Consider the following 15724-nt stretch of genomic DNA (forward strand, 5'->3'; position numbering starts at 1 on the left):
TGCCATAGACAGTTCTGTACGTATAGACACAGCCAGTAATTCTGATAAAATGTCCATTATAAGCAATGCAAATCTTACCCTGAATTTAACAGGGTATAGATCAGGACTCATCTGGCTTGACAGACAACATTATGTCTCAGGTAATTAACTGCACCAAACTTCACCTCAGTGACAGGAAAGTGGAAGTCTTGAACAATACTTGCCTTGAACAAATCACAGTCTGCAACTTAAACTTCTATCAATAGGCAGGTACTAGAGGCTAAGAGTTATCACACCTGTATCAGGAATTTTGTGGAAGCTGTTTTGCAGTTAGTCTGGAAAACATTAGACAGTTGTAACTTTTCAAGATTTCTCACATACTTGATTTCATTACAAAACCTAATTTGTTCATTTTTTGTATTTTGCCAAAAAAGAAAATCATAAAGTCAGTCTTGCGATATTGACAAACGTATAAAAATTGTGAAATAGGAGTATTACTCTTTTGAAATCATTTTGGCTCTTTAGTATGTATCTGCTGTTCAGCATATGCAATGTAAGTGGAAAACTGTATGGAAATGTCTGTATGAGCATTTTAGCTGTCAACAGTGCTAAACTGTGCATTAAATTTGCATCCCAATTAGGGATGTTTACAGCTTATTTTGCCAAAAACAATAAACCTGTTATGTTGAGTGGTCAAATGATATAAATGACATGTGTGGGTTGTAAATGAATAATTTTTCATTTGTTAAGCCAACCTCATGCTCTGTTTACTGAAAATAGAATAAGCCAGACTTGTTTCTATTGCCACTAATGTATCAACCATAGAGCATTAACAGCTATGCTTCTGCACTAGAAATCAAATTAGTCTGCAAATTTATGTCATCTCAGTTTTATAGCACCTACTTTTATAGCACATTTCATAGGCGTCCAGCAGCTCTCGCTTTTCAATTTTTTATCATAGTTAGGTTTGATGGCAAACTTTCATTTCATTAAAACTTTTACTCACTACCACCTCCAAGTGGCTGTCATTTTTCTTAACAATATGGAATTTTCTCACTGTTAAAAGCCCCCTTGGAAACTTGGCCATCTGCAAAACTCATTTCAAGTGAAGCACTGCCTGCTTTAGCTGCCACAGATGTGCCTTCTGTTAAAAGGACAGTGGGATCTTAGCTGTATGTTGTTTTGTCAGAGAAAAGGCTTCAAACTTCTATAGGCAAAGAAGAGATTGGAAACCAAAACTAGCTGTTCAGCTTGACAACAATTTTATTTTACTTGTTTTCATATCTATGCCAGCATTCAAGTTACAGATAGGAAGAGACAGTGAAAGGGTCATGTGGTGCAACAGAGTTGAAAAAATAGTAAACTAAGGTGATTTAGAAAACTGTATCAGAGCAGGAAATGGAATAAACTCAGAGCTACCATCCCAGCTCAGGTATAGGATGACCTGGGAACTGAAAAAAAAAAAAAGAGAAAAAACCCATGGCAGTGCTGTGTTCACCTGTATCCAGTACAGTGTTACAAGTCATTCATTGATCAGTACTTTTCACTGTGAGGTGTCCTGTGGCTGTTTGAATGAGAGCCTTGTGTTATTTAAAGACTCCAGCCCAGACCATCGTCACCAAAAGATATTATATCAAAGGGGGAGAGTCTGTTCTACCTCACCTGCTCCTGTACTGCAGTGTTCCTGTAGGCAAGACAGATAGGAAGTTTAAGGAGAGGAATTTCTGGTCAAAATATGTGAAGAAGCAGCACAAATTTCTCCTGTTTTCCTACAGAAATAAAGATGATGCTGAAATGGATGCCCAGGTTCAACCATACCTGACAGAGAGGCAGGCTTAAAATAGCTAAGTTCTTGTGAGACATACAAATAATAATTCAAAGGGAGGAGATCCTGCAGGTGCATCTTAAGAGTGCCCCAAATGGAGGAAATTTTCCATGGGAACTTATGCCTTATTAAACAGTGCATTTTAGGGGGGAAAGCCCATGTAAGCCCATGGATGTCTGGGCTTGCAGACATTAAGTAGCAGTCAGTCACAAGGGCTGATAAGGACATCAGACTTCTTTAGTTCTGGTATTCACATTGGTCCTCATTTTTTTTTCCTGTTTCATAAGTTATTGTCTAACTGAGACTGAAGATGGATAGTGCAGACAAAGGTGTTAGATGCAGCGGTACATGCATTTCTGGGTGCCCTTTTCTGCATAGCTGGTGTCTAACTGATGCCATAAAATGTTGACTTGCTTGTAATCCCAGCAGTTTATGAACAGTCTGATCATCTGCATAGGCTGGCTTAGAACTGCAGTAGAAGCCTCATGAGAAGCTGGAAGATTGATTCTGCTTTACCAGTGTGGTTAATGGTTTTCCAGGTGGCCAGTCCCCAGGAGCCACAAGAACATGCACTAAACAGTGAATGACCACACTAGGTACCCTCTCTTGGGTAAACCTGGAGTCATTGATGTAGGCAACTATGGGACTAACAGGGAAGACAGACAAGAAATTTATGAGCATCGAAATAAATTGGGGTGGAGTTTACTTTGCCTCTTTGATGTTTGCTTTCAACAGTCTAACAATAATATACAAAACTGTCGATGAATAAAAGGAACAAGTACAGATCTACCTGGTGCTTCTCTTACTGAGGATACTGCCTATACTGACTGAGTCTCCAGAATTGTGTATACTTTCTGTTCAGTGACCAGCAAATTTTATTGTCTCTTGGTTTTTTATTTACATTGAAAGTTCTTCAGTGCAGATACTTGTTTTAAGACAAAGTGAAGTCCAAGCCTTACCTTGTCAGTCCAAAAGGTTATAGCAAAAGAGTAAATAATAGATAATAATGCTACTTATAAATCTGGCATAAGACTAATAATTTTATCAGGAAACTATATTGAGAATTATATATTATATATATTATCTTAATATAAAATAATATATTACATCATATCATGTATAATTATATTATTACAATTAATAATATCATTATTATATTATTTAATTATTTAATTGACATAGCATAGTTATATTAGATATAATAGTATATAATTATACTATTATATAGTATATATATTATATTTTACATATATAATATATTATATATTATATTGAGAGTTATATATATATATGAGAAAAATAAATCACTGAGAGTATAGCAGACTGTTTGAAATTATATACCCTATACAGCAGAAAGCCATGTCAGTCTGGAGTCTAGCCAGGACATTTATCCTAGTGGCTGTCGTTCATCTTCTTATCCTGTCAGATATCTGACAGGTGTATTTTAAAAACTTAAATAAATGTCTGCTGCAATGAGACTTAACTCAAGGAGGAATCTGAGGTGATAGTGGTGTGAAAAAAAGCATACGTATGTCAAACAAAGTGCAACTGTGAGTATGCATTTTAGAGTGCCTTTCTTGGTCATCACTATGTTTACTGTAGCTGCAATTTCAGCATTTCCTATGCCTTTTGACAAAGATCAGACCATCATTGTACTAATCAGAAAGCAACTGTAGTTTACAGTAAGAAGTTTAGTATGTAAATCGTGAGATGGACAGAAGTTTAGGGTCAATAAAACTAGGAAACTGTTCATTAAGTTGTGGTCAAATCTTGATTAAGCCACAAACAAAAATTTTGACTATTCTTTTAAAGAATCAAAGCATGATGTTATCTCAACAGCGATGAGAGTCACTTTCATCTTTTAATTTTCATCCCCTCTGGAGCCTTGCAGCGAGTCTACATAATTTTCTCCTCCTTACTGCTGCTTTCTGCTGGGAGTTTAAATGCATCCAAATCATCTGATCACAGCTGTATCAGCTTCTCCCTCTCTAAAAGTAGAATTTGACAGCCTTTCTTCTCAGCTCTCCTCTAGGACTCAGCAGGAAGACCCAGTGCCCTTCTCTCCTCCAAGTTCTGGCTCAGTGTCTGTGCTTAAAGAAACTCATTTGAGTTTTTCAGCAGTTCCTTGTTGGTTTCCTGAGAGTTATCTCCCATTTTGCCTCTCTGAATATACCTTTTCTCCTCTGTCTTAGAAGCTTCTCTTCCTCAGACCCATGTGTTCATTTCTTTCACCATCTGTTGCCAAAGGAAGCTCCTTTTACTGGTTAAAATCAATTATCAGGCCAGCTAAAGCAGTTCCTTGCTGCCAAGCACTTGATTATAGTCAGTGTAGCCTAGGTCAGGTCTTGTGGCACCTCAGCTTGCCATAGAAGTTCCTGTGCTGTTACATTTTACCTCTGCCAAAAGGGCCAAGAAGTAGCTGTAATTCTTATTCCTGGCCTATCTCCCTCTTCAGTTCCATAATTCCTAGGTATAACAGGCAGAATCAGAGTTGGCCAAATGAATAAGTGGTAAGGAAAGGAAAGCCTGGAGCTTTGGAGACTGAAACTGATAAATTAAAAGTGTCTCCAGTGAGAGACACTCTTGAACATTGGTGTGTATGTGCTAGGGCTAGAATTTTCTGTTCCCATAAATTATGAAATATAAAAGAAGAAATTAAGGAGCATATGAATCAGGAGGAACTTATGGAGTCTCTGTTTCTTTAAATATGTTGCAACAGGAATTGTGAAGTATAAAAAGCAGACAGGTAACATCTCAAAATTTTTTCTCCCAAAGAAAGAAGGGAAATCCAGCAGGACATGCATAGATATGGCCATAGATTTACTAGGGATGCCTAAATGTCCCTATTTTTAATGGCTGCTGGTGCTCACAGGGCAGGGATTCTGGTGTACAGGAAATGTGGTTATGAAGAGCATAGTAAAAAGGTTGAGATGATCACAGATTATGTTATCCAACCACAGCAAAATTACTGCATTGTGAATAAGCAAACTGGCATTTCAGTTCCTTGTGGTACACTGTACTGTGGTGTGGCACCATCTAAAATCAAGTTTCTGTTCTATATTTTCTGCTCATACTAAATAAAAATTGTCTTTGCTTAAAAATCAAAATTCATGTGTGATTTTCCTCCAGTTCTGCCAATTTTGAAAGCAAGAGGAGCTTGTCAGAATCTTATTTTCTAATGTATGACATATGAAATCTATCACATTTGGTCAGTGGGCTGTGTGGTGCAACATTTGTGACAATAACGTGAAGATAACTGCTAGCCACTTGCAGCTTTAGCACTGGACAGTTAACTTATCCTTACATCACCTTTCACAGGATTCTAGACTGTTAATATTTTGACATTGCCCATGGGTTGGAAAATGAGAGATTTTGGTGTAAAAAGAAAGACACTGCTTCTTCATAAAACTAACTGATGCCTAACTGATAGACAGATAATGCTCCTTTGTCTAGAACCATAAATTATGTTTACAAATCTCTTTTTCAATTGGAAACATTAACACAGTAAAATGCCACTAAGATATACTTCTAGGAAAAAATGCTTTTCAATTATTTTTAACAGCTGAAATTCTTTTGATCTGTTGTATGAATGAAATTACCCAGATATCATAGTGATGGATGCCTTAAAATACTTTCTCATGAGATGCATGATGAAAAATCAAATTATATAGAAAGTTAGTGTACATCCTAGCACATTTTGTTAAATCCAGTTTCGTGAATGGGTAAAATGCTGCCTTTCAACTTCCTTTGTGTCACTGGAATAGATATAAAGCAGTTTTTTTTCATTTTCCTTCAGCTGTGTTAGTGCAGTGTCAGGTTTTTATAGACGCTCACTTGACCAGACACCCACTGTATCCTGCAGTCTGTGGCACTCTGTCTTAAAGCAGACAACACTGGCACTGGGAATTCACCAAAATATTAAAGTGTTCAAACATTTAAATATTAAAGGATATTTCAGGAGCAGTAAGGCTTGAAATTCAGTGTGTAACAAGTAAATATTTTTGCCTGACATATACTGCCTAGCCCAGAGGGCAGCGCACTGTGCTTTGCACTATGGAAGAAAGTGTCCTTGCACCAAATTGTGTGACAGAAATACTTCAGACCATTCTGGGCCATGAAAAGTCAGCAGAGCAGTGGGAGCCTGCTTGCTGCAACCTGGTTTGAGGAGGTTAGTACAATCTGGAATAGTACTTAGCTCTCAGGTGTGGGTATAATCATACGCCTGCTGCCTGAAGGTAGGCAGGCACCATGCTGGAGTGGGGCTGCCATGCTGCTGCCCCTCAAACTTCAAAAGGAGTCCTTTTTTCTTCTCTAGATACCAAAAATATTGCCTTTTTTTCCTTTGCATTTAAACCACTGTCAGTGTGTACAGAATAAACAGAAATTTGTTGATAAAACTTTTTTGCACAAGTAATTCTAATTTTTAAAAGGTACTGTCAGTATATTTCATGTTTTGTGAAATCAGGGTGTTGAGTTTTTCTCCAAGCAATAAAAAGCCCTGTTGATTTTGACATTTCTCTTTAAACACCCGTATGGACTTCATCCAGTGCACATTATGGAAATTATAATTTCTGTTTCTTGTTGCTAATATAGAAAGGAAAACTTTGTTGTTTCCTTTTTCAGTCACAAATGTTCAGGTTTAGGAAACAAAGAACTCTTTCATTTTAATATTGTGCTGATGTTTTAGCGTGGCAATGTCATTTGTTATTTTACTGATAATTTTCTATAATTGAATTATCTTCAAGAAGAAAAATAGGAACTACATATATGGATTCTGATATAGGAAAAAAGTGTCCTTTGCGTTGAAGAGCAATAGCAAAAAATTTATGTGCATAGGAAATGCCCTGGAACACACTTCCCTGATACTTTCTTTTAAAGAAATAAGATTAAGCTTGCTTCAAGAGTCTTTGACTCCCAGATAAACTTTGGGTTCTTTGATGACATGGCAAAAGCCAAGGTAGGAGGTCTTTCTAAAAGATCAAATAAAACCCAGTTGAACTGTGAACTGTGAGTGAGCCAAGAAGTTTTTAGATGCACTTCTAACCTGCTTCTAACTTTTACCGTGAACATATAGTAGGGTTCAGAAACAATCTGTTGTAAATTCTTCAGCCAATTAGCCGAGTGAGTTACCACCGTTTATAATGCACAGAACGTGGAGGCTCTTTTGCAGTTGCGCCGAGTTGGATTGTTAATAACAGGAAGCTAGCACTTCTCAGTACAGTGGATCAGCTACATGTGAAAATAAATGTAAAAAACCTGGAGGGGAATGGCAGCAGACTGAGATTAGCCTTTATTTAATTTAGCATTTGGGGGTCCAACACACAAATGAGCGTTTTAGTAGGCTTCATGGTGGAAGTTGCTGTCATTTGTAAAATATTCTGGCCAATTAGCTAATAGTGTGCTTGGATTTCTCCTGTTTTGATACAGTAATACTAAGTACATTGTGAAGCCCAATTATACAAATCATCCCCATATGCCATACCAGTCTTTCTTTATGAACTGTGTTTATAAATCCTGTGTGAGGAAATGTGTACTTCAGCAATTTAGACCATGTGTAAAAACATAGCCAATAGGATTGTCAAGAAAACAAGTTCCAGCATAGGAAATCCTAATGCGTTCCGCTAAAATAACACGAGTGTGTTGTGTGAGTTTTCTGATTAAATACATATTCCTTTAGAGTGCTTAACCTGCACAGGTCCTTCCGTTTCCCTTTTTATTCTTTCTTTCTTTTTCTCTTTTTTTTTTTTTTTGCAGGATTCAAATTTGGAGTTTTTGAGGAAATTTGGAATAGGGCTAGTCTCAGGAACAATAGCCTCAACTATTAACATTCCTTTTGATGTTGCAAAAAGTAGGATTCAAGGACCACAGCCAGTTCCTGGAGAGATCAAGTACAGAACCTGTTTTAAAACTATGGCAACAGTCTATAAAGAGGAAGGGTAAAACATTCTTATTTTAATACATGTCCAGACCTCTGTTTTAGTTCATATGGGTCCATAAAACCACATTGTTATATTTCAGATTTGACGAGGACCATTAAGCCACCCTGAACTCACATATCACAAGAGCACAATGCAACATTTTGAAAATATTCTTTAGAATTACAAGGAGATATCCTCCTACTCCATGTGAACTTTTACAAACAACTTACAAGATTATTATTGGGTTGTCAAAATTTATGTTCCACAAATAAATGCTTCATATATCTCACGTAATTTTTTTCAACTCTTCATTTTGTAAAAGTAAAATATCAACAGAAAACAGATTATTTCCCAATTTATTCTAATTGTAATTATACAGATCTCTGTACCTTTAAAATTACTGCTGAAATAATTAAATCAGGGCATATTGTGGCAATAAAGTTTTCCAACTTTTTAAAATACTTCTCAAGTGGGGACTGAGTTGTAGCTTTGATATTCAATTATAGCGGTCATTTTGTCCATGCATGCAGCTGTTGTTAACAGACTTGTCTTGAAAGTAAAACCATCTCACTGATTAAAGTCATATTTCTGATTGGCTAGGCTCACAACGTTGCTTTTGTGGCTGAACATTGATTAACTTTTTCTCTTCATCTGATCTGCCTCTGTAAAATGTTAAAATCCAGATATGGCCTGCTATTGAACATGTGTAATTTCAAATAATTGCTTCTAAGTGCTCTGCCAGCATTTTAATAAACACATGCTAAAATTCCATTCTTCTTTTAGAGCAAGATATTGTTTGAAATGTTTTGTTTGTTTTTCTTCTGCTACAGATTTCTGGCTCTGTACAAAGGCTTGGTTCCCAAGATCATGAGGCTTGGTCCAGGTAATTTTCCCTCTGTCATATCTATATTGCTTTTGTTCTTGCTTTTTCTTCCCATTTTACAGTTTCTTGACAAAATGTAGTAAGCATCAGTCAAATAAATGAAACCATGTAACAGAAATCATCAAAATCACTTTCACCTTTGAATAATTTCTGTTGATAATACCATCATCTAATAGTATCATAGATGGATTTGGCTAAATATATGTCTAAAAAAAATCATTTACACATACACATCAAAGGACTGAACAGCCAAGTAACTGCTGGACTGTGTAATTGCCTGATTTGTGAGCAAGCCAAAGTGCATCCATGCAAATGCCAGAACTGTAAAACCTTTGGAAGTGTTTCTTAAAGCTTCCTGTTCCTTCTAATGTGAAGTTTTGGTTTCACTAGGACCATTGTGTACCCATCTAAAGTCATCTTAAAATGCAGGTTGTCTCTCCAGTGTAAATGCTTTCAACTAGTTGAAGCATAGCCCAAGCATATGAAATTCCAGTTACTTTCTTCTCCTGTGCTCTGCAGTGGCTGTAAAGAACAGACACTAAAAGGCTGATAGCATGAGCTGGGAAGAGCCTTGCATGGCCCTAGAAGACTAAAAGGACAAGGATACCTTAACATTGGGTTTGTTCTCACTAGCTGTTACCCCAAATGCAGGAAAGCAGTGGTTAAGACCTAGATCTTCTTTGACTTTTAGACTATTTTTCCCTGGCTGGTTTTGATTAATCATGAAAGCAAAGCACTGGGCCCTTGGACTTTGCCAGTCCGCAGAGGCAATCTGTGTCAAAAAGAGCAGAAGCCCCAGCTTGAACAGTATTCCATTCCATGAAATTGTACTTCAGATTGTGCAAGGTGGTTTAATAGGCAAGAACACACATGGTTAAAAGCAAGTAGGTGCAGAGTCTGTTCTGCAGTATAAAGGAGGCATTAGGTTTGTCTGTAAATGTTTACATATCCAACCCATCTGGCTAAGAGTGAGACCATGCCTGGTTATTGTGCAGGGTAAAGGAAGAAGGTGGGGAGGGGAAGCAAGGCAACTAGGCATAACTCTGGAACTAAAAGCCTTTTCCCTCATACTCCAAAGATACTAGACATACAGGGCAAAGAGAAGGCAGTTTCAATTCCCCAATACCCAGTAATAGCAGATTTTGGAATAAAATTTTGCATCTTACAAATGACTATGCATTCTGGCCCAAATCCAGAAAGTCAGTTAAGTGCGCACCTCGCTTTAAACACTTGTGGAGTCCTGTTGGCTAATACATAGATTTGGCTTTCTGATTAAACAATAATGCAATCTTTATTGTGACTGGAAAGGTAATTCCTTCTTTCAACATGAAAATGCTTTCAGTAGGAGAAACATAAACAGATCACACAGTATGAGAATTGGATGCAGACATGATTTTAGTTGAAATCACATCTTAGACATCATGATTTATTTGTTGGTCAGAGCCTTTTGCAAATTTTGCTCTGTCTAGAGGTCTGTGAGTTGCTGTTAACAGAGGATTTTGAGTCTCATGATGGTTCATTAGGATAAATAACATGGGAAAATTCATGTGGCAGTTATGTGTGCCTGGTTGACTGAGCCTACCTGACCTACCTAGTAAGGTCAGCCCAGTTCAGTAGCAGACTTATTAGAGGTACCACTCTAACTCACTAACTGAGCCAACAGGTGAAGGCAAGAAAATATTTATGCCCCAGTGCTGGCACCCACAAATAACAAAATGCAACACAGGTTTAGTCCTGCAGCTTGGAATTTGATTCTCTTTTCCCATCTTTTCCAATTAGAACTTTCTTTGTATGCTTAGTTATATATCTGTATACACATCTTGTGAAATGTTCCCTTCTTTAGTTCACACAGCCTGATTACAGAACAGGTTTAGTCTGTCTTCTCTAACAGAAGAAATACTTTATGACATTCAAGCTGGGATTTCATACCATTACCAGTATAAACTATTCTAGCAGATAATGTCATTTCATAACTTAAAACAGGGGAAGTTCAGGTTAGGTATAAGGAAGAAGTTCTTTACTGTGAGGGTGGTGAGGTACTGAAATGGGTTGCCCAAAGAATTGGTGAATGCTTCATCCCTGGCAGTGTTCAAGGCCAGGTTGGACAGTGCCTTGGGCGACATGGTCTAAGGTGAGGCATCCCTGCATATGGCAGTAGGGTTGGAACTACGTGATCTTAAGGTCCTTTCCAACCCAAACCATTCTGTGATTCTGTGATTTACAAGATCAAAACTTTGCCTGTGGATGCATAGCCAGGTACAGGCACAGAAAGTTTTTTGTTTCAATACGATGATCTTCTGCTTTAGATATGGTAAACAAACTGCTGAAAACCTTTCTTGAATCTCACCTGGAAGCATTTTCATCACCCTGGTGATGAATTTTTTGTCACTCCACCGCTCAAGTTGCTCTTTCAAGACCAGATCTAACTCTAAACAAACGCACAAATACACACATACTTAGATGAAGAGCTTCACTTGTAAAAGAACAAAGAAAAATATGAAACTTGACAAAATGTTAGGAAAAATCACACTCAGGGTTATTTTGATTTAAAATACAAGCTTTTGACATCAACTTTATGGTCTAATATTATGTAAAATTGGTGAATTGGTGAATTTTTAATGAATTAAGGAATTAGTAGAATTATCCATTTTGCAAATAAGGCTTTGCCATGTTCTGGTTTAAATTACACACTAAAAATGCTCTACAAAACCTTGAAAATACTGGATTTTATATGTTGTGAAATAATACCTTTTCTTCCAGGTGGTGCAGTGATGCTTTTGATTTACGAATACGTTTATGCATGGCTTCAGGACACGGCTGATCACAAGTAGCACTTCAGAAAAATCCTTTATGGTGTTGAATGCCCTCAGATTACACTGATGTTAGTACAGTTCAGGATAAATTTGGTCCTGATCCAAGAAAACATTTAAGCACATGCTCTTCTCAAAGTGCATAAGTAAATAGCACAGTTGATATTTGTAATTGTTTTACAAAAGAAGAAAAAATATATAGAAGGCATAAGAACAAGTTAGTTTTTCAAGGACAACCTGAAAATTCTGTAGTAAATACACTGAAGTAAATACACTTAAAAATCAGCTGAAATGAAAGATAACTTTCAGGGGATTTAGCAGAAAAAAATGGAATAATCCTGTGGAGCCACATACTAAGCCAGTGTAAACTGACAGCTCCATTGACTCCAGGCTGAGAACATGACCCATACTCTGCAAACAACTCTTGCGTCAATCTTGGATCCAGTTTAAATTCAGTCCATTATGGTTTCAACATTTATAGAAGAGCTACTGAAGTTGTTGAGAGAGGATAGAAAAAGGACAGCTCTACTAGCCACAACCTTTGTATACTATTGCTTAAAGAGCTGTCCTGTAATAAAAATGCTCAATGCACCTTGGCTGCCAATTTAACCTTTCATTACCATCATGTGATGGAGAAATGATGTTCTAGACTGATAGAACATATGCGATTGCAATTAGCCACCCTATATCTCAAAGAAATACAACGTTCTATAGATAAAGAAATGTTGCTCAAAAGCTAATATTGTTGCTTTTCTTACTACCCATTCTGGCTAGCTCTGTGAAATACAATTTCTGCTATGCTGATTGAACACATAGTTTCAGTTCATGCAGTTGTGCCCCATACTACATTAACACTGTTAACTTTGAACTCTCTTCCTCTTAAGGAGGTATGAACCTTTTTCCCAATAATCCTAAAGAAATATCTTTCCAGATTGTTACTTGAAAATGACAGGTCACATGTGAAGTCTCGTCTCATGAATGGTTTTAATGTGTTAGAAAAGCAACAAAAAGTTAAAAATAGAAATGCGTTCTCAGCATTTTCAAGGGTGCTTGTACTGACATGCTTAATAAACCTCTCTTTTACCTAAATTTGACAACAGTGACTTCTCATACCTATTCTACTTCATAGCTAAAAGCAATAAAATTAACTCTGTTACAATTTATAATTTTAAGGTAAATGTTTCTCATTGCATTTCATTATTGGTACTTAGCCAAATAGAAGACACTACTAAGATAATTTTGAAAACTAAAAGCAAAATGTGTTATAATTAGTCTTTTATTAATTTAGAGCATTCAAAAATATAAAAATAAAAGGCTTTAAACATACTGTATATACATATCTAGCCGGTTTTACATCCTTTCCAACATGATTATTTTTTTTCAATTAATAGCTCAGCCTGATCTTTGATAAAGAGAGAACCAATAGAAAGCAGAAAATACAGCATAGTTTTAGAAAACAAACCCATGAATGTACCAGCCCATTCCCCCATCACTGTACGGTGTAATATGGGATCTGATTCAGTTTTACACTGGAGGTCTTCTGTACCAGGACCATGCAAACACAATGGGGCTGCCAGAGAGGGAGTACTAAGCTCCACTGATTTCTTTGAAAAATTTGACATTCTGTGAATGGAGTGTAAGCTTTTCAGATTAAAAACTTAAATTCTGCACTCACATATACTGCATATTTCCCAAATTAATCCATTCACCCTAGTGGGTTCACTGCAAATTTATACCCCTGTACCTGACAGCAGCAGCTGACTCTTATTATTAAAAATATTATTAATAACAAATCCCTCTTTCTCTCCTTTGTTTATTGTAAAGTGACTTAAAAATTTATGTGGTTAATAAGCTAATGTGCTGCATATTTCAGTTTAACCATGAGTATAAGCAGGGAAAAGGTCCTTGGGCAAACGGAGTATTCTGCATTGAAGAATTAAAAAAAAAAATAAATAAAATTGTTAGGAAAATTCACATCAAAAAATGCCTCACCAAGAGCCAAGGTCAGGTAACTTTGCTCAATCTGAGCAACCCTTTCTGCACACAGCCCCACTGACTTTCCACTTGAGGGTATCATATATGCACAAAGAGCTGCAACTAAACAAACACAAAATAAAAACGGTTCATGATGGTGTATTCCCACATAAGGAATAATTAACATCATGTCTTGTCCTTGCTTCATAAAATATCCTGATTTAGCTGAAGACCAGATAATGCAAACAACTGATACAAGCTAAGGGTCTGTCTCTCTTAAGTATCTCTCAAAACACACCAATACCTCATGGGAATGTCAGAAAAGATGGTGTTGATTTCAGAAATGACCTCTTGCTGCTCAGGAAAATTTTGAACACTTTTAACCCAGGCAGACTTTGTTAGGGGTTTGTGAATTCTTGGAGCTCAAAAAGACATGCTACACAAGGCTTCTCATCCTTTTTTGTAAGGGGTTGGCTTTGGGGGGTTTTTCCTCCTTTGATGCACCTTGTTTGTGCTGTATGGGTAACAATAGTTAGACTTATTCTATAATTCTACAGTCCGGTAAAACAACTAGGTTGAAAGTTAAGATCCTTTTGCTAACTTAATAATTTATTGATTCATGATCTTTTTCTTATCTTTCTTCTCCATTTCATTTTTAGTGACAAGCTTGTCTAGAATTAAAGCAATTTGTTTTCCATAGTGTTAAGGCTCATCTTCCATCTGCATCTTCATAAAAGCAGAATAACATCCATCACATCACTAACAGTGTGGCAGACTGGAAATGCACTTGTGTGCACATTACCTTTAGTGGTTTCAAAGCAACATTCTTGGAAAAGTGTTCCACTGAATAACAAGGGTTTCAGCATCTCATTAAAGCCAAACAGCTGCCAAATGCCTTTGAGGCTGAAGAATACAGGATCACATCCGAGATCAGACCTTTCTTTCCTTAGGGCCATAATACCTGTGTTCTTGATAGAAATATATTAACTATTTTTTAATGCAAAAAGCAAAGGTGGCAGCAGCCGATTGAGTCCATCTAAATTTCAGTGGATATACTACATATAACATATGAACTGGTTACTTGGATTCTTATGAAAATTTCCCCACAGCTGTCTCAGTGATGAAAGCTGGAAATCCACAAAGAGAGGACTGTATTTTAGGAGGGGACTCTATTTTACCTTCCCACTGAATTAATGTTTAATAAGATATGCAGAGAGAGCAATATTTTAAGAATGAAGTTTTCTCCTCTGCTTTAGCTGTCTTTAGTGTAATTGAAGTTATTGCACAACATTTATAAAAATACAAAATATATTAATATCCTATGAAGAATATGAAATGTCACACCAGGCTTCATTTTCTTTTTCCACATTCATATTCTGAACATACCTACAGCATTCTGGAATAATAGTCAGAACTTTATTATTGCCCAAGGAAAACAGGTAAATTTTCAAAGATCAGTATGTTAGCTCTCCTGGGATTAAAGTTTAAAGCAAAATAACTGGCACAGAGTACTTGCCAATGGATACAGAAATGTAGAAGGGGAATTTGTTAATATTAAATAATATCTGTGTTTGTAGCACCACCACCAGTATAACTATAAGGAAAAAAAAACGCTTCAGAACAATGTAAACTTTATCAAGAGCCATATTTTACATTCATTAAAGCAGAAATTAAAGAAAACTTCCTCTTAAAAAAATTACAACATAGTCTTGGGCCAAAAATGCTGCACACAAGTGCGCCAACAGTGATGGTACAATTCTGTTCCTCAGTGCTTTTGTTGACTGACATAATTTTGTAAGCATCTCTGCACAGGCTGCACTCTAATGGCATTTTCCCCTACAGTTTTCAGTTTGTTCAGATATTTTCCACCCCTTTCTGTTTGTATGCTTAACACAAATGTGGAGTTTCACGAATCTGGAAGACTCCATATAGCTCGGGGAGAGTTACTTGGTTGGATTTCTGCCTTTGAATCTTCTGCTGAAGAGATAACTGTATTTCATGAGAGCTGAAGCCTCTACTGTAGGCACAGAAACACAATGAAAAAAACCCTACCTAAACCTCATCACCTAAGGCTGTCACCTCACCGTACAAAGACATAGAATAATAGCTAGAAAGTCAAAAACTCTTTTAACTTAGAAAAAGAAATAAATGTACTGGAAGGTGAAAACAAGATGCTGTCAAAAGCCTATATTTACAAATGGATAAAAACACAAAGGTATTACTACTCCCTGACAATGGCAACATACCAGGAGAATCTGAGAGCCGCCTACTGCCTTGGTTCTATATTTGATTGCCAAAACCCAACAAAACAACCAAAAGTGATCTCTTAATAGCA

General features: G+C 36.7%; 1 protein-coding gene across 1 annotated transcript in view; it reads left to right on the forward strand.

The window, feature by feature from the left end:
* SLC25A21 (solute carrier family 25 member 21) overlaps positions 1-11450 on the forward strand; it is a 249042-nt gene extending 237592 nt beyond the window's left edge. The window contains exons 8-10 of the mRNA XM_005148913.1: positions 7559-7740; positions 8553-8605; positions 11366-11450. Coding sequence (XP_005148970.1) covers positions 7559-7740; positions 8553-8605; positions 11366-11436 — 306 coding nt within the window. The 3' untranslated portion in view covers positions 11437-11450. The remainder of the gene's footprint in view (positions 1-7558; positions 7741-8552; positions 8606-11365) is intronic.
* Positions 11451-15724: the final 4274 nt, after the last annotated feature.

This window comes from Melopsittacus undulatus, chromosome 4 (genome assembly GCF_012275295.1).
Source record: "Melopsittacus undulatus isolate bMelUnd1 chromosome 4, bMelUnd1.mat.Z, whole genome shotgun sequence".
Classification (NCBI taxonomy): Eukaryota; Metazoa; Chordata; class Aves; order Psittaciformes; family Psittaculidae; genus Melopsittacus; species Melopsittacus undulatus.